Source organism: Punica granatum, chromosome 3 (genome assembly GCF_007655135.1).
Source record: "Punica granatum isolate Tunisia-2019 chromosome 3, ASM765513v2, whole genome shotgun sequence".
Classification (NCBI taxonomy): domain Eukaryota; kingdom Viridiplantae; phylum Streptophyta; class Magnoliopsida; order Myrtales; family Lythraceae; genus Punica; species Punica granatum.
In genome coordinates this window covers 10,516,766-10,539,924 of record NC_045129.1, presented here as the reverse complement: position 1 = coordinate 10,539,924, position 23,159 = coordinate 10,516,766, and the positions used below count along the sequence as shown (strand labels likewise).

Sequence of the window (23,159 nt, the reverse complement as noted above, 5' to 3'; positions counted from 1 at the left end):
TATGTGAAATCCTTGTCAGACGATCCAATTAAATCAGCTAATTTTCCCATGATTTTGTGCGAGTGATGCGACTAATATAAGGTGCAACTTGTCTTCTTCATTAATTTTAACCTAAACCCACTTCCCTCCCTCACTTTCTAACCAAAATATAAAAATACATAAAGGTCTGACAAAAAAAAATACATAAAGGTGGTCTTTCTTTATGTTTTAATCGGATCAACCAGTATAACATCTTAAGAAAGAAGACGAGGAAGAAATCTGTAATGCCAAAATGTATGGCATCTTAATTCGAGTCTCGTTAATGGGGAAAAATGAAGAATTTGCTCCTTAATTGGCATCGGCTGACCCAACTCGAACTGAATTAGTCGAGGTCTATTTGGCTTTCGGAGACCTTGGTGTGCACAAAGTATTAAAAAAAAAATCTCCTTTTCATGTGTGGGCTAGCCAAATTACTTGAAAACACTAGTAATCTCTCTTTCCCCTTTAATCTCCTTTTCTTTTCTTTTTTTTTTCCCTTTTTTGCGTTGATGAAAACAAAATTTTCAATATCAAATATTATTTTTCGCAAGAGCATTAATAATTTTAGAATTTCTTGAAACATGTGAATTCACTACTGATTTGACTCTTTTTTTTTTGGGGTCACGTACTTGAAATGTTCTCTTGCATATGTAACCAAATTGACTCTAGGATTCATGATGAACTGAAAAGTTGATGAATATGTTCTCGTTGATGTATCTTATCCATTACATTTTCTTTCTTTCGAGATGACATAAATCAGCATGCACATTAAAGAAATAGCGTTAGCATATATTTGGAAAAGGTCCAATATAAGATCAATATCTGCGTATTCAATCAATATCTTAATAAGCTGGCACCAAAAAATCAATAATTTAATGCAATATGGATTACCTACAAGGATCATATATAAGAATACAAAAATATAATTAGTAGAGCAAAGATAGGATAAGCTATGATAATTTATATGTAAAAGTTATAATCTATCGTGGTCATATGTGTATATATATATTCTTGCCAACTAGCCAAATAATGGGTGCATAAAGTTGCAATGATGATCGTATTATACGGTATTGCTCTTTCTTTTTCCCCCTTTATGAAAAAATAAAAACACTCAGTATTAGATTAGTATTCGTATTTGGTCAATCTGTCTAAACCATCTAAGTTAAGCGAAATGCAAATATGAAGATTAACCCTACTCCTACTTAATATTAATGGAATTGGATCATAAATTAGATTGCAACGAGAAGAACATATTCTATTACCATTTCAATATATAAATTTTTTTATTAAATAAAAGAATACCAAATAAGATCTGGATTGGATTGTTATTATCATCAGGTGATTTTCGCCATATAATTGGATATGCATCCTTTATATTTATATATATATATATATATATATTTTTAAATAAGGAAACGGTAAGGAGACGTCACGCAAACACCTTGCCTTTTCCTATTTGTGGTGTTATTCTGGAGGTGCAATCAAAAGTGGCTTGCCACTAACGAATGTGGCCATTTTGTGGGGGCGTCCCAAAATTAAAGGAGATCCAGAAATTATCATCAGAATAAAACACAAACATAAACTGTACATTTCTATGGCTTTCTCTTACTTGACATCATCACTCACTCACGATATATAATGATATATATATATATATATATATATATAATATCTTTCTAATCTGATTAGTCTCAATTTTTCTCGGAAAATAAAACATATTCCATTCACAAAGGGAATCAATATTTCATAATATATAGTATGAATTGAATGTCGTTCTTTGTGTTCTCATGTCACCCAGCCCGTCAAAACACGGTATATATACAATACATACGCTAATTAATATGTTTATGTTGACTATAGGCATTTAATTAGGATCACACTGATCTGTTATGCTTTATTCTATTTTCCTTGGGTAGATTATTCTTGTAGTCCACATCAATGTGAGGCAATAGAGAGGACCAAAGATTCTTTAAGCTTTATTCTCTAAGCATGCAATCAGAGACAAATCAAAATCGATAAGTATATATGAATTTGCATGCAACTAATACAATTTGGTGTACCTCTTTTCTGTGTACATGGAATGGAACGTAAATCAAATTTGGAAGAAACATCCCTTTCTTTGGCCAATTGGAAGAAAATCCTTAGAAGGGACACCATAGCTATCAAACTCACAACTATCTCGATTCTAGACGTAAGTCTTTTCGGATGTACATTTCCTTTTTGGCCCAGTTGAATTGAGTTATTCATTCCTATTGCAACTAAGTGATAATGGGAGGCACGGCATCTATGTTTTACCAAACTATCTTTTGAAAAAAAAAAAGGAAGGGAATTAGATCTATCTATCTCAATGGAATTTGAGAAGGTTGAACTTTTGAAAACAATTTGTATCGGAAAGTACTTCCACGTTTTGTTGCTTTTGATTAAGCCTTCAAATAAATCTTATTGTTTATAATCACCGGTTTGCTAGGGATAGTTAATATATGTCTTATCATGCCACGTATTTTCAAAATCTTGTTATGTATATATTGCATATATATGCATCCTCTTTAGTGTCAATACATCCTCTTTCATGCTCGGAGAAATGAGGACAAACTGACCAGAAAACGGACATACTCTTTTGCACTAGGGCTTATTGATGTCGAGTTCCACATTTGGACTGAATTAACATGAGATGCACTTTAACTGCTCTCAAATTAGACATGGGGTGTGATGCAAGCTTACACGGACTAATCCAGTCAGTTGGGTCGGCCCACTGAGAAGTAAAGCTCTCATAGCGTGAATTTTTTGCATTCACAAAAACTCGATCCCGAGACCTTGCTTAAGCGAAGCAAGTGTCAAAGCGCTTGAATCAATTCACGTTGGTTTTCGTGGTGGGATTTTGAGATTATTTATTTCCTAGTTCCTATAAATAGGCTAGTTATTCTATGTATTCAATAAGTCTGTAAGAATAAAAACTCCCATTGTTTAAACTTACGGTAGATTCTAAAATGGAATCCCCACTTGTGTTCCATGGTAGAACATTAATTTCAGCCATTAGATCCTACAAACTTTTGATCTTATCCATCCATTATTTACATATTTTACATCCAACTTTTGTTCCATGGAAGTATTTTTATATTTTTCTTTCACAATTTTTGCCTATGAGACTAAAACCACTGTTCTCGAATCTTCCTGCCATATGTACCAATCATAATCCTCCACATCATTAATCATCGTCATGTCACCGAACTGGACCATAAAAAGCGATTTTTAAAGAAAATCAGTCCAATATAAGCCAAACATGTTAGCGACACATTATCGACATATAAACGAGTCTTAATTTATATACATATCAACAATACGCTATCGACACAAAAGCGACTTCCAATTATATTACATGTGGCCCGATGAATTTGTGATGTCATTGAAAGATTTATGGGCCAAAACATTGTCTTTAATATTAAAAGGACGAGAATAAAACTAGCGTTTCACCATGAAGTATAATTTAACGTTTCATTGTAGAATTTGCCTAAACTTATATTATACTCTAAATGCGCACGTTGAATGAAACTTGGATGATCGCAATGCTCTTATCTATACGTAATAAAATGATTTTATTTGTGTTTCAATATGTACTTTCACGTGTCACTTTATGTTCATGCATTACTTCTCATAAAACAACACTAATTCAATTATCTAATTGCTACACGCACATAGGTATCGGCATGATTGCGTAAAATAATAAAATAAACAAGAGAAGAGTAACACCCTATGGATGGATTCCCGATAACATTCCTTAATTAACAATATCGTTAAAACACAATTTCTTCAACTTTTTGAATTATATATATATATTCATAATTAACTAGCTCATGATATTTGATATATAACGTAAAGGTTGATCAATTAACTTGTGAATGACGACCAAATTGGCTTAGGTAACATATATACTCCCAAACTAATTAAGAGCATACGTTGAGTGGTAGCTTATAAGTGTCCTAGCTTCTAGTGGAAACATAAGTGAAGAAGCGAAAGAGCTCGACTTCTAATGAGTCGCTGTATACCAAAAAGTTGCGGCCATAAGTTCCAGGCATGCCAAACGTACTCTCAATTATCGAAAGAAATTATTCAGTCGATCATGCATATGACACGAGATTCTTCAATTGATATTGCAGGGATCGCATGTCGCGGATCGTGCATGCATCCCATTGGGTCAAATGTTCTCCGAGGATCTATTGCTAGTTAAGGAACACCAGAAAAGGGTTGAGGACATGCCAAAGTTTAGTGAAGTAGAAGCCCCAATTAAAACATACATTATTGTGATTAATCTTAAGCAACAATAATGGATCCCACTTATCCACTATTAGGTGTAAAGTTTTGAAACTTTTTAAGCTTTGCTTGTAGCGGTTATTTGCCTAGATCTCTATGTTAGTTCGATTTGATCCCTTCTCTAGCTTTTCCATCCATCTAATTGCACCTTTTGCAAATAATTTATTAGAAATAACCAAAAATACCAAAAAAAAATCTAAAAAGCTTTCTATTTTAGTGACTAGTGACTATATACCATATATTCATCCAAAAAAAGATTATATACCATATAGGAAAGATATATCCTCTGGCCCGTTGGTCCTATTTAGATATTGGCCTTTTTTGGTCCTTTTGATAAACTTCGATTTCTAGTCCCCTGTACTTTGGATTATTGGCTAATTAATATTGATCATTAACATGTTAGTGATTGTACATCCTGAAAATTGAAAACGTTCGAGAGGTGTGACGCAATCATCTATTGTTAATAGCATATGCACATATTTTTGGAAGAGATAGAAGGTTAAATAGTCACGCCCTAGTTAATTTTATTGACGCTTCTATTTGATCGATTAGGGAGTTAGAGCTTCAACTTGAGATGGCCCTATACATATGGATTAAACATATACATATATATTAGTGGCACGAAATACCAAATTGTACGTTGACTTTGTTAGCAAAGGACTAATATGTGCTAATAATTTAAACTTTAGGAAGAGATAGCCAATATCTAGTAGAGGGACTGAAATTGGCAAATGAAAAAATACGAGGACCATTAGAGAATTTTCCAGAACCCATTAGTTTACTTGCAAGCAAGCGCATGGCCAACCTAAAGTATGTGCCACTTTGGATCCTCAAAGGACGATTACTTCAAGACTTTGCATTTGACCCCTCATGGCTATTATTAAAGGTAAAAAAAAAAGTCCTTTTTTTATTCTTTTATTAAAAACAACCCAGTCATGATCAATAATATAAATTTTGTTAATACCCTTCGCGTTCTATGAATAATTCATTGGGTTTATTGTTAATATTTTTGTTCACGTGACCGTATATAAATGAATCGAATTTGTCCATTAAAATGGGATAATGATAGCCAAATAAAAATATTTCATTGAAAATATCTAAAAGATGATACAATATTTATCAAACAAAGCAAGCTTTGTTTTGCAAAGTAGCCATACTAGCCCTCTCTCACAGCTTATCTGCTTAGGTGGAAAGACGTATCATTCTTTCCAAAGTATGCTCACCTAGTTTTCTAATTTTGAAAGCCGTTTTACACATCGGATACATTCTTATTAGTACTGTCCTCAATAAAATATTACTCAAGTTGTATACATATTCTTATTCTCTCTATTTATTTTATAACTAACGCCTTTTTATGATACTAGTAGGTATTCACGTGCAACACACGTGAGAATTTTTATTTAATTAAACACAAAAATACTGCAATTAATTTAATACACATGAATAGAGGTTAAACCTAATCTCTATATGTATTTTATGTAAAGAATAGTACAATATTGAAAAATTTTCTTTCAAAAATAGTCATTGATAGAAGTTTCTAATATTCACAATATTTTTGACAAAAGATATTTATCATTATAGCAGCACATTATTAAAATGGAAATTAACAAAATTGCCCGAAAACATAATCAACAGCTTAACAAAATTATTCTAATTTATGAAATGAATGTTCAATCTATTAATTATTATTTATCATGTTACATGAATAAGTTGTGATTAGACCTAATCATATAATTTGAAGTTAATCAAGTTATATTCAACTTTGTAACTCTTGCATTTTCAGCAGAAAATAGTTTGTAGGGAAACCCTTGCTGGAAATAATTTCTGACCATCCAATTTATTCGCTTGTAAGAAAGTTCTAATGTTACCAGTCTCTTTTAAGCCTAATGCCTTTCCATAGCACGAAGTTGCATTTTCTATCATTTATGATAATTTTTACTTTAAGTAAATATTTGTTTTTAATTTAATTTAAGAATTAATTTTAAGTAAATTTTTAAACAAAAATTTTATTCGAAAATATTTTCAGACAATATTATCTTAAATTTTCTCTATGAAGTTTCTTTAGATTTTTTTTTTTTACTTTTAAAGGTCCTAATGAAATTTTTGTCAAAAAAACTTCAAACACATTCTCCTCAAAAACCTTTGTTCACATCTCCAATGAAATTTACATTGATAGTCTGCTGAAATTTATAGTAAAAATTCATTCGAAAATCCTATTGAAAATATCGAGATTTCTTGTGGCAAAAATTTATATAAACAGATGCTACATTGTCGCATGCAATATTCCCAAGAAAACTTTAAATGATCCTAAAATAAAATTAATTGGGGAGAATATATTGGTACAATTAGCAATGATCCTACGATAAAACTTATTGGGTTGTTGTTAGAAGAAGAGTTAATTATTCTGTTATTAGAGAGACAATAATTCAAAAAGTTACTTATTGCTAATAAAACCAACATATAAAGGAAGAGGAAAGGAATTGCTATGTTGGAAACTCTATACATGAAAACCAAACAAAACAAGAAGAGCACACACAATTAACAATTACGAAAACGGAGAAAAAGTTTTGTATGCAAAACCGGTTTGAGGCACACTATGGAAGGCGCTGACTTCAAAGTAGATTTCCGCCGCTACATCAGTGTAATAGTGTGATGACTTCCTACTCCTAAGATACAACAAACCACTCGGGATCTTCTAATGTGCATTCAAATATAAAATTCGAAAAAATCCGAAAATCTCTCGACTACTCTTGAAGAATTTTAGAACAGAAATGAGGTTTTGGATCTTGGAATATTTTGTAAGGACTTTGGGAGATAGGAGAGAGAGAGAAAGAGAATTGTTGAAAGACAAGAGAAATTTCTAAATATTTTAAAAATGAGAGAAAATTGGTATTATGTCATCATGGTGAAAAGACACATTCAACCACAAAAATAAATGAACACATCCTTACAATTAAAGTACATGACTCTCTACAGTCAAGGACATTTATCTTTAATAATCCAAGAGTCATGTTTTTCTACAAATAACTTCTCATAAGCACTTAATTTTGAAAAAAAAATAAAAATAAAATAGATCAACAAAAAATCTCGAATGATGAATTTAGAATAAAATTAGACGATTGAATTAGAAAGAGCCCTAAGAGATAGTTATAAAGAGGTACCACTTGAAGAGGCACTTTGGTTATAATAATTAAGGTGCAATAACAATTAAAATTTGTCCAAATATATTGAAAGGGCAAAATTGAAATTTCCAAAAATTGAGAAATATTTTTGTGAGCTTCACACTTTTATTTATATATATATATATATATTATAGATTAAGTAAAAGGACCATGCATTGCACAAATTAATATATATATATATATATAATTTACATCGACTAGTAAAAAGTACAACAATGAAAAAAGGAATATCTATTATTTCTTTTACTAGGTTCACGGGTCTTTTTTATGATTAAAAGAATAGTTTATTCAAGTATGCGTCGCATTTTGAAAACCAAAGAGTGCTAATCAACTTAAACAGTTATTCACAGCCACAGGGAATATAATGCATCGTACATTCTAGGTGTATTGCATGATCGATCTTTTCCTTTCACTGCCTTGATTGGCAGGCGATCGAGCAAAACTTGATAACTAGAGAGCATTTCTGTTTCCTCTAGGAATCAGCAAGAAATTGTTGAATCCCCCTTGTTAATTATGGATTGGTTTTCAAGCGATTCGGCTCTTCTTCCCCTTAAGTAAAGACTTAGATTCGAGTATTGTAAATGGAGAAAATCTATGCTGAGAGAGTTTTACTCCATTGGTGGGCCGACCCGGCTCGACTGAATTAGTGGGGATCGACGGGCTTCTGGAAACAAGTGTACCCAACGAAAGGAAAAATTTTCGGGCCTAAGTCGAAAAGATCCATTTGCTCTTATTCGAGATGTGGCCATGTAGAATGTTCGAAGCAGGCTTGGCGGAGTCTAGTAAATTAGCCTTGGATCGCGAGGGTCAACGAAGGGCTCCAAGGCCATGAAGGTGACACGACACTACCTAGTCCAAGTCTGGTAAGGCTGGTTGCGAAGGCAGAGATATATGCTCCGACATTATTTCTTAATATATCGATACGTGATATTCCGAGAATCTCTCAATAAATTAACATCTAGATATCATCAATTTGCTATATAAAGAGGTATGTAGTTCAAATTTTCCAATTATGGACACCTATTCTCTCAAAAAAAGTGCAGTACTAACTCCGGAGAGAGAAATCGGGCCACAATCCCGATCTTCTCCTTGTGCAGGTGTGTTCAAGGCTTGGTTCATGGAAATCGTCATCAATAGGATTGCCCGTGGACTCCATGAGATCAAGATTGGATTTTTACATCCGTAACACCCCTCCAACATGCTTAATAGGCCCATTGTGGTACTTGAGATCAAAGGGTTCATGGGCCTCGACCGGACAAAAGCTTGACTCATCAAACTCTTTCTTTCTTTCTTTCTTTCGTGCCTTTCAAAGCCAGCAATATGATCATACGCTTATCTAGAGGGGAACTTGCGATCTCTTCTCGTTCCTCTAGGAATGCATACTCTCGATTCGAATTTCAATTACTCAATTCATCATTTGCCGTTACAGATATTATTATGGTTTCCATACCTGCTTACAGATATTATTATGGTTTTCATACCTGCCGTAACATATATTATTAGTTCTGAATTTAATAAGATCAAAACTTATGGATCGAAGAGAAAAGGAAAAAAAATTCCCCTTTTAGTCCTACCTTGGTACAAGTCGAATATAGTCCTCATAAGGCTTATTTTTACATGTTGGGCTTAGGTTTGAAGCCTCTTTTGAACCTTCTGTCAATGTGATCGATGACAACGACTTTATTTCGTCGTTGCCTATGTGTTATTCCACATGGTGTCATGTTACGACAATTTAATAAGCCTAACTGTTAAGAAACTGTCTAATTATGGAGTATTGATATTTCAATCGCATGTGAAGATGATTTATCCAATTATATGCAGAGAGTTAATCTTGTCATACCTTTTTAAGATCTATTGCATCATTATGTAATCACTATTGGGGAGGTTTTTTAACATGTACATACCTCTTTCAACTTGTCCAAAAATGAAAAAGTCCTCCTATACGAAATTTATGTAAGAATTAGTATTACGAAAATGCTAGAGCTCATATAAAAAGAACATGAATTTGATGTAATACATAAAGACATTGTCAAATCTTTTATCTTCTTAAACGCGTATCGAATCATAGGTTCATTTCGATTGATTGTGAGTTGTGCTGGTTGAGTGTATTTGGGACAAATCCTGGATGCGAGCAAATCAATAACAAGTATATATACTCATTGGATTGGATTTGAATGGGATGCTCCAATGATTCCAATCCAAGTTCCTGATTTGATGACTTAAACAAAATAAATTCTTTATTTCTTGTTAGTTGTAGTTATGGTTGTAGCTAATGAAATTCGGATTGCTGTGGGTCCGCCGGCGGGCCCCGCACCAACATTAACCCTCGAACGAGTGTACTAACCGAACCATGGTAACAGCCCTCCCCCCAGGGGATTAAAAAGAAAATAAAAAAAGAGGCATTGACACGACAATAGAGTACGCGGTTAAGTAACAAATCAACCTAAACAAAAAAATTAGAAAACGTCATTAAGAAGCGAACTAAGAACAGACACCTGTCTCCCCTCTCTCTCTCTCTCTCTCTCCCTTCTCTCCCTACACGATAATTGCTATCCGAGCTGGACCGGACCGGCCGGTTGGACCATGACCAACAATATGATTAGTATGGTCTGCCCATGGATCTAAATTGCATAATTGAACCGTCAAATCCACTAAAGCGGCCGATTTTAAGTAAAATCCCCTTGAACAGACAAGTTTTTTGGGTTCACCATTTTGTGTTTTAATGTCTAAAATAAATTCACATGCCTGTTTTTTTGGGTTCATCGTTTTGTATTTTAAGGTGTAAAATGAATTTATCAAGTGGGGATTTTAATTCTCAACCTCTAATTTTCCATAAATCTATAACTTGCACACTACCTTTTTTTTTTGTAGGATGCATACTATCATTTAAGCCATCACTATCTCATTGTTCCATTTTCTTTACTTATAACTACATTTATGTCAAGGTTTGATATATATTTTCGAGCAGGAATATTAGATTGAGATTTTTTTTCTTTTATATTTCTTATTCTTCATTGAAATAATCATAGGTTTTTCACACTTACCATAATTTTAATTAATAATACAAATAATTATTTTATTTTAATTAAATATGCGATCCGATCAATGGAACTTTCGATTAGATCCGCAAACTAATGAACCTACATCCTTCGGGTTCAAGATCCGGTTCGAATAACAAAAGCATATTTTCGCGACGAAGGAGAAGGGAGGGGAGCTGCCCGTGCTGCCCGGAGACCTCTCTGGGAAAAATTACGGGCAGTCAGTCAGTGACACACCCGCACCAGTCACCAGTACCCTTCTCCCTCTCTCTCTCTCTCTCTCTCCCCCTCTTCCTCGCCCTCTCTCTCTCTCTCTCTCTCTGCTCTTCGACAATTCTATATCTTGATCTTCTCCCCGATCACGATCCGACGGTCCAGAATGAATAGAGCCTCCGCCACCGTCTCCTCCTCGTTCTAGCGTCGGAGCTCTCCAGATCTGGTCTCCCCGCTCTCTGATCTCTCTCTCTCTCTCCGGTACGCTCTACCTCTCCTTACCCCATCTCAATTCATCACTTTTCATCTCTATTCCGCTCCTCCAGTCTCTCCCCGTTCCTCCTCCGCCGTAATTCCGGTCTCTCCGGCGGCTTCCGACGACGAGCAGAAAGTTCTCTTTTGTCCCCTTCCCACGGTTTTTCAACTTCATCGTCTTTTTGTCGGCTTCCTGCTGTATCCAAAGGCTGATGGCGTTCCAGAGGACAGATCTAACGGTTATCTGTTTGTCTGTTTGTTTGCCTGTCGGTGTTTCTAGGTATACTTACTGTCCTAGGTTGGGTGTTTGGACGCACGGGCGGATGGAAACTACCCACGGTTTGGTCGGGGCCACGGTCGCGCTAACGTGCGCCGGGGAGGCTCTCGCCACCCTGCTGGTTGCGGTTCTAGTCAAGACGCAGCTCTTGGCTCAAGTGAGTTCCTCTTGACTTTAACTCGGAATGCTTATTTATTTTACTGATTTTTTTTTAAAATTTAATATTTGTTTATTATTGATATTTTGGTTTTTTTTTTTCATATTATTTCTCGTACTTTACCCTTTTTCTCGCCTATAACGATTGAAATCTTTTTGAAAGTTTCCAATAACGCTAATTTTGCCCTTTTACTCGAAGATTTATTTTCTTTTTTCTTGCTAATGTACGCTGTGCTTGCTTGTTTTAACCATTAAAATCCTCTCACACTTTTTTAGCTTTATTAATAATTTTTTTACGCCATTATATTATTTATTTTCTAATTTCTAACAACTAACAACTTCCGCTCGGTGGAACTTAGTTCAGTAGGGCAGATTTTTCTATATATATATATATATATATATATATATATGCATACGAGCAAGTGGATAATCGTTTTATCATGTCTAACGCTTTTTTTTTTCATTTATTAATTTTTCTTAATGATACTCGGGGATAGTTCTTTCCTTCAAATTACAATTATATATTATATTATGTTATTTGCACTATATATGGGAAAATTTACCTTCAATAAAGGCAATTATGGTCCTTGCACTAAATATCTCAAGGAAATATCTAAAGAGTCTTTTCAGCAAAAAAATGATATTATGAAAAAAAGTATTTTCCGAATTTGGATGGTTATGTAATTCTGTCTTTGATTTTTGGGAATAATAATTTGTCTTATTCTGTTTTTTTAAATGATGTCAAGGCGTAGGATAAATATTTTAGATCAGTAGGTGCAGTGTAGCCCTCGGAGTCTCCAAATTTTTGTTCTAACTGGAATAATTTATGTGGGACGGTTGCTAAAATGCGCCGTTGGGGGGTGGGGGTGGGGGCGCGGGGCGACCGGACCTGAGGGATGGAATATTAAATACGACAGCTTAGTGGAGTTTGAGTTCCGGGATTGGGTGCGAGGTGGGGCCCAACCGGGGCATTATAAAATCCTCCCTGTCGCTTCCGATTAGAAAAGTCGAAGGTTAAGTAAAAGCAATGGAGGCATCTTCTTTGTTTAATTAACAACGGGGGATGGTCTTAAAAATATTCGACTGCACATATGCTCACATTCTTAATTAAATCATCGAATGCGTTCTTTCATCGGAGCTGTCTGATGCATTTACACGTATGTCACGTTTATATGGTTATATTATAAAATGCTAGGTTTCGGTCCGTGTGATACGGGGTCTTGGTATTTGATGTTAAAGAAATGGCGTGGCGGTAAATGAAGTCTGGAATAAGCATGAAAACGCAAAAGAATCGGGCAAAGTTAATATTGCGTCATGAATATGAACTTTAGCGGCCGCAAAAGAGTGGGGGAATCAAATAAAGTTGTTCTTTTTCGCTTTTTCACCATTTGAGATAAGACGAATTAGCTTCCCTCCAGCATTGCGGCATATCTTCATAGCAATAGGCGGAGAATATGTAACGGATTTTATCTCGAATTTGTCGTTAGGGAAGAAAAATCGACTTTGATTATATGGATGCTGTTCCAAATTTCTATTGCAGGGTTCCGTCAGGTTGTTACAGCAGGGGGAGCCTGAGAAAAAAGGAGATGACCGCGACCGAAGCCAATGCGAGCCGGTCGATGCTGAGGGAGATGATGAAGATGGTGATGATGATGAAGATGGAGATGGAGGATATGGGGAAGGTGAAGATGACCTGTCCTCCGAGGGGGGGCAGGAGTACGCCAACAACAACTCGAACAACAAGAGCAACTCGAAGAAGGGGCCTGGGGGTGGTGCCGGTGGGGCTGAGGAGAATGGTGAGGAGGAGGATGAAGATGGGAACCCCGAGGATGACGGTGAGGACGATGACGACGATGACGATGATGATGAGGATGGTGGAGAAGAGGACGAAGATGACGAGGAGGAAGTAGGTGAGGAGGAGGAAGAGGAGGAGAACGAGGAGGAAGACGAGGACGAGGACGAGGAAGCCCTCCAGCCGCCGAAGAAGAGGAAGAAGTGAATCTCGGCCGGGCGTAGCAGGTCACTGCTCGATTCAGTCCGGTCGGTCCAGTCTCATCCCTAGAAGATAATCTCTCAGAATGTAACAACATCCTTCCACTGACTCTCTCTCACGAAGTCTCTAGGAGACCTCTATTATCGTAGGATTAATGTCCTTTTTATTACTTCTTGTTGCGAGAAGAATGGTAGTGTAAGATTAAGGAATAGTTGAGCCGCGGCAACGATGATGATTCCGATGAAGATGTTATGCTTTTAGATGAGCATTTCTAAATACCACATGAATCTCATCTTTATTATGTATTATGATTTATGAGCAATGCATGATATTTTCTTCACTACCGGGGATTGATGATATCTTTAGGTTGATTCTTTCATTGAAGCCCAATTGAGAAATTGGCCCTAGTAGATTTGGGCTTGCAAGATATTGAAAGGACAATTGAGCAATTGAATTTGGATCCTCAACAAACAGCAATTGCCCTCCTCACCTACCAGTCTCTTCCATATGTTGGAACTTTTCTCGTCATTGTAAAAATTGGCAGCTCACCTACTCCCTCTGAAACACGTATTTTGATTTTGCTTCATTACCGACACCATTACATATTGTGTCTTTTGCTTTTCCAAAAATAAAAAATATAAAAAAAATTAAACCATATATATGCGTGTGCATGTCTTTTTATGTCAAGTTACAATATACAAGAAGTTACCAGATTCAGTCTTCACCGCTTTGGGGACATCTCCATAGATGCAGTTTCCTCATAAGCGATGCAAGGGGATGGCCGTGGACAAGGGATAGGCTTTCATCGACAAGTAACAGTCGATGTCCATACAGAGCGGCGGACAATAGATACGCCATTGTAGACAGGTGCGCCTCTGTGTAATGTCAGATGTTGTCCTAGAGTAGAGGCTTAGTGCAAGTGCGTTGTTACCCACATAAGACGCGTACGATCTATCCTCATGCCGACACGAGGAAAACATTTCTAGAAAAAAAAAAGAAAAAAACATTTCTACAGAACGACGCATGTGCAGAGAATGTCATCAAGAAAGAGCACATGAAAAACGTCCAGCAGAAAGAATCAAGAACATTTTTGATCCCAGTCGGTAGCATCTCATCGCAAAATGCAAACCAGATCGAAGAAGTGAAGAGCAGGTACCTAAATTAACAATTCCAGAGCCCATTTATTCGCAATTAACCAGTGGCCCTTCACCATAGCTCATGAATTTAATGCATGTATGTACTACATTTGAAATCGGTAGCCTTGTCGTTAGGAATCGTCCTCGATAAACTCAAGACACACGTGACTCTATTTGGAAGGTTAGTTCAGCTTCATCATCTCTCCAACCAATAACACATTCCACGCAGAACTATGTACGACAGCACGACCGATCCATCTAATACCCCGAAAACATTTTCCTTAATCCCCATGTATTGCGTACCATTACCCGGAAACCATAGGAGAATGTTCTCGAGCTGCACTATGAATTGAGGAGATTTCGGATTCGGAACAGTTCATGAAAGAACATGAAACTAAGCACATTTTCTAACACCATTGGAAGCATACTGAGCTGCACAAATGGCTGCCAAGAGCACAAACTGGTAACATATATGCGGCGCAACATCGTTATATAATTTACACAGATTTTACATCGAAAACCCCAAAAAAAAAAAAAAAAGAGAGAGAGAGAAATTTTCCCCCGCAAAACATGAAAAAAGGGGAATTTTTAAGTGGCAATTATATGATAATCACATTATATATTTTTTATTATAAGAATCTGTGCAAGCTGTTACCGTGGATTGCGGACAAGAGGAAGACCAGCTCCTCGTCGCTGCCGTCGTACTCGGGGCGGAGGCTGCTGCTCTGCATCTGCTGGTGGTGGAACCCCGCCGCGACGTCGTCGGGCAGGACCTTGCTCCGGCAGAGCGGGCACGTGGCGAGGCGCTGCTGGAGCCACGTGTCCAGGCATCCCTTGTGGAATGTGTGGCCGCAGAGCAGCCGCCTCAGCTCCTCTCCCTCCTCGAACTCCGACAGGCACACCGCGCACTCCGTGCATTCCCTCTGTTTCCGATCAAACCAATTTCACGAGCGATCCATTAGAAGAAAAAGAGACAAATCGAAAGGGAATCGGGATTAATTCGCAGCAGCACCTTCTTCGAGGCCGCTCGGGAGTACTGGATGGTGGGGTTTCTGGCTTCGACGAGGTCGAGGAACTGGGCCGCGGTGGTGGGGCGGCGGAGCTTGCGGCCGCCGCAGAGAGGGGAGAGGGTTCCGGGGAGACACCGGAGGAGGACGGCGAGCTCGAGGACGAGGAGGGTGAGGAAGATCAGGGTCGTAGCGTAGATGTGAGACACCAGCTGCGCGAGAGCCGCCATTGATCGATTGATGGGGCAGTGTGTGCGGGCGTGTGATTGAGGACGAGCAGATGAGATAAGGAGGGGGGGGGGGGGGGGGGGGGGGGGGGGGGGGATAAAATGGTAGGAAACTGATTTAGGGTTTATGTACGAGTAAGTATGCAAAAATTAAAGAAATTAAAAAGAATAATCCTCTGCAATTCGATGCAGTTGTGTCTTCGATTTTAGTCGATGACAGGCGGTTGTCTTGCTTCGAGCTGTTGTAAATGCTTAATTGCATACACGAAGAAGAGCGCGAGCGAATCGCGATGAATGAACGTATTATGGCAACGAGGTCACACATGCATCGATGTGATTTGATCTTTCTATGAGGGTATGGAGGGTGGCAAACAACTTTATTTCCCTCCCCTAACTTGGAACACATTGGGACCTACATTAATTGGCACCATGGAAGTTTGTACACTTGATTTATGCACGCATGACCACGCAACAGCAATGTTACGCATCGATATCATCAAATCAATAAAGAATATGAACGTGAACTGATATCTCCTGAAATGCAAGATAAGTATTATTTTAGGAAAAGCTAAGGACTGGAAATGACTTTTCAATGTATCCTTTTGTAAGGTAAAGATGAGACATGGTAGGAGTGATAATCATCAAGCATTACATATGGCAGGTGTCACTAAAGGTGTTTCTCTTTCGGACAGTCTTTTTTGACTTTTGAGGACGTAGCAGCACCACTTGATCATCTTTCCGTTTTCAATGTTTCTCTTTTGATCATCTTTCCGTTTTGAATTGGGCCAAAATTTTGAAATCCAGCCCACTTGAAATAGCCCAGAAAATTTAGGACCTATAAGCCCATAAAACTAGCTTCTTTTACATATATAGGACAGCTAAAAGCCCATTAGAGAAGCCCAAGCTTATCGGGATCCTAGGGTTTAATCGTTCTTTCATTCACAAGGCCGATTCCCGACTTTAGTAAAAAGAAAAAAGAAATTTTAATAATGGGACTTAGCAATAGTCGGGAGTAAACTGGCAATTTCGTCCCTGACTTACGCAAATTGCATCATCTGGGTCCCTGAAAAAATGTTACATCGAAGTCGTCCCTGGTCACATCGAAGTCGTCCATGGTAACATCGAATTCGTCCCTGGTAACATCAAGTTCGTCCCTGGCCACATCAAATTAGTTCCTGGCCACATCAAATTCTTCCATGTCCACATCAAATTCATTTTTGAACACATCGAATTCGTCCCTAGTGATATCAAGTTCGTCTCTGTTCACATCAAATTCGTCCATGGGCACATCGAATTCGTCCATGGTCATATCAATTTGGTCCTCTGTAACATCAAATCCATCCTTCCGTCAAATCTATCGTTAACGCTGGACGGAAAACATCGTATTCATTAATATCGTCCTTTTATGTAACTGTTCAATTTATTCCCTCTTTTTTTGTCCCCTCTTTTATCACTCCTTCTCGTCTCTAGTTCATAACATAAGGACCTTTTTGATACATATCAATCTAGGCCTCTCACGGAGTTATAACGGCAAAGGACCGTGAGATGGATTTGATGTTACCAATGATCAAACTAATGTGACAGAGGACCGAATTGATGTGACCAGGAACGAATTCGATGTGCCAGGGATGAACTTGATGTGATGAGGGACGAACTTGATGTTACCATGGACGAATTTGATGTGGCCATGGACAAATTTGATGTGACGAGGGACGAACTTGATGTTACCAAGGATGACTTCGATGTGATCAAGGACGAATTCGATATAACAGTTTTTTTCAGGGATCCAGATGATACAATTTGCGTAAGTCAGGGATAAAATTGCCAGTTTACTCCAATAGTCGGCCACGGAACCTTTAGTTTCCCAGATGGGAGTGTGCACAACACCATCTTTTAGGGGTTTTATAGTTTATCAATCGAAATTTGCACGCTACATGGTAACTTTTTATTCATTCTGTATGACTAAAATAGTAGTTAAGACATATGACCTACAAATGAATATAGATAGAAAGAAAATGTACGTCAAAACTGTATATTTGACTAAATAGACATAATAAACACTTTAAAGGAGTGAAATTATGTAGGAGTTACAAGTGTTGAATAACTACAGTGAGTATGTAAAAAAAAAATGCAACCAAAAACATATAAAGCACCTAAACTATAAGACAAGTAAGCCTTCTCAGACCATATAATTACACAATGGACTCATGCAAAATGTTAGGTTGAGATATATCAGATTCTATCATATAATTTTATTAAGGAAGGAGCCATTTTTCTCATTGTTATTGTGCCAGCTGTTAACGTTAGGTCCGCCTATCCTGGCCAGGCTCTCGGTAAGAACATGAATGGATATTGAAAGCTAGGGCTTGACACGCGTTATAGGCTTACCTTTCCCCTTCCCTTAACCGAGTTGTAGTTCCCACGGAATGGGCTCTATATTTGTTTGATGGAATCTTATTAAAAAAAAAAAAGAGAGAGACCCCATTCGAAATTCCTAAATAAAAATTATTATAAATGAATTTAGATGTCTTGCATTTATGCGCATTTTACACATTGAATTTAAAAAATACTACATATTTCGGAGGAGATCTTTTCAATTATTGAGAAAAGTTTTAATTTTTTTCAAAATATATATTTTTTATATCATAACATATAAAAAAATAATCAGAATACATCAAATATAGTAAAACAAAATATTGTAAAAGTTCAGGGACTTGAAATTGAAAAATTAATCGTAGGATGGGGAATTAATAATATTTGAGTTGAGTGGCATGCACATCCTCCTTCTGCTTCCCGAATTATATATATATATATATATATATATATATATTTGTATGAACCCTGATATCTGAAAGTCTAATTAGGCTCAAACTAATCAGTCGAGGCGGGTTGACTCACTAAGGGGTAAAACTCTCATAGCGTGAATTTTCTGCATTCATAAGGACTCAAACTTGAGACATTACTTAATCGAAATAAGAGCCGAACCGCTTGAACCAACTCACGTTGATAAATTTTATATATTATAATTGTAATCAAATACCCCATACAACTTGTAATATTATTTCAGAAACGGGCTTGAACAGGAGTCCCTAAAAAAGGACGAATCTTAAAAATATATATTTATATAGATTTTGTCACTTCTTCTGTTTGTAGTGACAAGATAAATATTAATGTTTTTTCGAATATATTTATTAATTTTGAAAATACATTAAAAATAAATAAAAAATATATTTTTTCTTTCAAAGGAGGAGAGAAGATCTATGATAAAATGCGGGAAGATCGATGATAAAAAATACGCCTCGGGTAAGGTTGTCGGCAGCCTATGAGGTCTTCAACAATCTCACTGCGGGCTTTGTTTCTTCCCCCTCCATTCTCTCTTCTTCATTCTTTCTTTCTTTCTTCCTTTTTTGCCCCCCTGAATTATTATCATTTTATTGTAATTTGACAAAAAAATTGAAAAAAATTAACGGAAACACACGGAAAGTGGTTAAAAAATGAAAATATCAACAAGAAACACAAAATTGGTGATAAACAAAACAAATATGAAAGTATAAACCTAATTTTCAGTAACTTTCACTTTTTGCTTAAAAAAAAAAAGCAAATGACAAAGTATTCTTTTTTTCTTTAAAAATTTGCTCAGAAGAAAATACAGACTCTCAAGAAATACAACAAAAATTCGGAATGAATGGGATCCCAAAGACAAATGTAACGACCACCACTAGTCAGTCGACATATATAGATTGTACATAGAATTGTAATTTAATAATAGCACTATGGAATTGAAATTTTTCACATTTTTTTAAGTTTTATATTAATTATAATAGGTGAGGCCCATTCTCGACAGAAGCTGCTTATATATTGTCGATAATCGATGACCCATTAGGCTACCAGACACGCCTTTCATTGGCTGAAATTCCATCTACTTAACTTTAATTAACATAAAAAAAAAGAGGCCAAACGTCAGAAGATTATATTTTTATTTGAAATAGTAATATCAAATCTCTCGGGCCAGTAATATAAATTGATGATCGCGCCCTTATAATCTATTGGGAGTGGCAGCCAGCGTTCGATATTTCATGGGACAAGTCGAATAATGTAATGTAGAACCCGAAGAGGAAACCAATTGAATAATCAATCATACATTTGTATTGGATAATGTCTCCATCGAAAGTTCGAATGATGTCTATGCTTTAATGGGGATTAGACTAATTTTAACGAGTGATTCTTGCAATTAGTCCGATTAGTGCTCAACACCTAGGGCTATTCGTCCTTTTTAGTTGGCGAAGTATATTAAATTGGTTTTGGGACAAGTTCTCAGGCTCTAGTGGAGATGCACAGGGTCGGCTACTAAAAGCCGGGGGTTAGCGGACCTTCGCAGTGCTGTCGCTCTATAACAAGTCGATCGCATTCGCCGCCACTTCCCGTAGTCTAGTGAGGTAGCGAGAGAAGTATGTGGTCATGTATAAAAGATGTGCGACTACTATTGGTGATAGAATAATATATTAATTATGCTTTAAACATTGCTGTGTCGACTGTCGAACATGAGAAGAAATTGTTGATACACATACAATCCATCGAGTTATCCTTAATGATGCAATTTCCAATAAGAGAATTGGACAACTATTTGGACAAAAGATACTTTCATTTTTGACTTGGGCATCCCATATTTAAGTTTATAATCGACAATTCCGTTGTATATATATATTCACTGTGTGCAGCATGAAATATATATATCTTAGTGACGTCTTATTTTTTACTTTTGTTTTGTCGTAATGACTCGATAAAACTCGAAGAGTAATTTAGGAGTTTTTTTTTTCCAGTTCCAATAGGAGGCTCATGACCTAATATAAGGAAATGGAAAAAAAATCTAAATAAAGGGGTACATATAGTCCCATTGATGAGAATCGAACCTGAAACTTCTAGATTATCAGGTGAGAGTATTAACTACTGCACTGCACCCCCTTTCTCAAGTAATTTAGGAGTTTGCTAAGGAGAAAGAGAGAAGGTAGAAAAGTTTCCTCAAATGACTTGGTAAGAACAAACTATCAAGTGCTTCCAATGGGTTCCAAAATCCCGTACCACAAGTGTATGTCCGTCCAACATTAATATAAATAATTAGCCAACTGTGCTATACCTTATCATTAGATACCTAACCAATTTACGAATATATCGTTTAAGTGGTTTATGTAGTTAAGTTGGGTTTTCTATAAAAAGCTACACTCATCTTCCACCGGAAAAAGAAAAAAAGCTTCACTCATCCTCTCATTCTCTCTCTCTCTCTCTCTCTCTCTCTCTCTCTCTCTCTCTCTCTCTCGCTCTTCCCTTTCCCATGAGAAAATTTTGAATGATCCTACCTCGTAATGATGTGGTGGGGAAGAACCAATAAGATTTCTTCAATTAAGAAGACTTACCACAATTAATCGAATGATTAGTACTTATTATTTAGTTTATTATAATTTAATTGGTTCTTCCTTATGACATGTGACGAGGTAGGATCACCCAATAATCTCTCTTTCCCCATTCCTTTAATTTATTAACTTGTGACCAACTTCTTTAAATACTTAATATATGGATGTATTGGGAAATATACTTGATTAATACATTATGTTAAACAAATAGCACCTTCTTTTTATGATGAGTAAATAGCACCTTCTTAGTTCGTGATTTAGACCTTTTTCGGTGTAGTGAGTTAATATCAAGCTCGTACTCCAACCACATAAACTCCACCATGAATTTCAAATGCCGTGACGATTATGGCGATATTATATGGGGCTTGAAGACGGAAAATATGTCAATCATCAAAAACGCTATGTTTCATATAACGAATTTATTCCTTTACAATCCAGTCCCCTCTACCAAGGCATGACAAGGGCCATACTATACCGCAGTGTTTCATATATTTTTAATGGACGATTTAGCTCCATTGATCAACCTCCACTGATCAGGCCCTTTTAATTATCTTAACCAGAGTCTCCGATATCCAGCTTCTCATTGTTTCATATAATTTCCATCGGCTGAACTCTCATGTTAAGGTGGAACACGTACTTACTTCTGGTGTCTTAGACTTCAATTTATTCTCCAAAAACCGGATCTAAGAAGGTATTGCGCTAGACCCACCAACACGGAGTACTCATCAATTGACAGTTTCATCACATCAAAGATTTCCTTGACTTCGGAAAGACGATTATACTACACCTCTTTCTCAGTCTCTATTATAGCAACTATAGTAAACCAGTGGCAACTAAAGGAAGGAAATCCGTCTATGTTGTTTGCTTATCAAAAGAGGACTATGAGGAAGAGGATTTGGTGCAGTGGCATAAATTGCTGCCCGAAACCGTGAGGTCTTTGGTTCGATCCTCGTTAGTGAGATTAATGTGCTTTTTTATTTAGTTTTACTATTTTTATTCTTGTACTAGGCCATAGGCCTCCGTTATAACAGAAAAAAAGAGGAATTCCGAGGGGCATCCTTTTAATAGGAAGGAAAAAAAAGAGTAAAGGAATCGATGTATCAATACTAGAAAATTTTCATTAATCCAAATTTTCTATTTTTAAAATAGCCATTTTGTTTAGAAATAATAACTGTTGGATTAAATGATAATATGTTAAATATTGTTCTCCTCGTACTTTTTTTTTTGGTGGAGAAAAAAAATTGCTGCTTCCTTATATTAAATGTTGTCCTCCTTATAACTGTTGGATTAAATGATAATATGTTAAATGTTGTCCTCCTTGTACTCGTTGCTTTTAGTAATGAAGTTATGTTTGATTTAATTTGATTTAGTTTGATTTGAGGAGATGAAGACAAAAGTAGTTAAGAAAAGTATGTTTGAGAAATTTGAAGAAGAAAATAAAAAAGTAATGATTGTGTTATTGAATTGAGGAATAATTGTTGAAATTGAGAAATAAATGTTGAATAGTTGTGATAATTTAATATTAAAAAATTAATTTAAATAATAGATAAGAAAAAGTATGAAAAAAAAATTTGAAGAAAAAAATAAAAACGTAATTATTGTATTGTTAAATTGAGGAAAAAGTAAAGTAAAGTAAAGTAAAGTAAAGTTAAATTATATTTTATTACCAAACAAAGCAACTTCCCTCTTTTTCTTGACCTTTTTCGCATATTCTCACACTACCTCTCTCAATAACTGGCCACACGATTAAATGTAGTGTGGAGGCATGCGTCGTTCCGGGTTCAATTTCTGTTAGTGAAACTTTCTATACTTATTTATTTCTTATTTTCTTTTTTGTTTACTAAGTTTATAGACATCCTCAGTAATATAAAAAAAAACTGGGTGACATAATTTTTGATAATTTCTCTAAAAATAGTCCAATAAGATATTATTATAACTCTC

The 23,159-nt window shown here is 36.2% G+C and overlaps 2 protein-coding genes across 2 annotated transcripts; one reads left to right on the top strand and one right to left on the bottom strand.

The window, feature by feature from the left end:
* The first annotated feature begins 10,754 nt into the window (after positions 1-10,754).
* On the top strand, positions 10,755-13,780 carry LOC116199752 (protein bfr2). The gene is made up of 3 exons (XM_031530227.1): positions 10,755-11,020; positions 11,295-11,448; positions 12,988-13,780. Exons 2-3 carry the CDS (start codon positions 11,338-11,340, stop codon positions 13,444-13,446), a joined length of 570 nt encoding a protein of 189 aa, XP_031386087.1. The 5' UTR covers positions 10,755-11,020; positions 11,295-11,337; the 3' UTR covers positions 13,447-13,780.
* An 894-nt stretch (positions 13,781-14,674) lies between these two features.
* LOC116199753 (RING-H2 finger protein ATL57-like) lies at positions 14,675-15,897 on the bottom strand. The gene is made up of 2 exons (XM_031530228.1): positions 15,589-15,897; positions 14,675-15,499 (listed from the first exon to the last, which is right to left on the bottom strand). Exons 1-2 carry the CDS (start codon positions 15,811-15,813, stop codon positions 15,206-15,208), a joined length of 519 nt encoding a protein of 172 aa, XP_031386088.1. The 5' UTR covers positions 15,814-15,897; the 3' UTR covers positions 14,675-15,205.
* Positions 15,898-23,159: the final 7,262 nt, after the last annotated feature.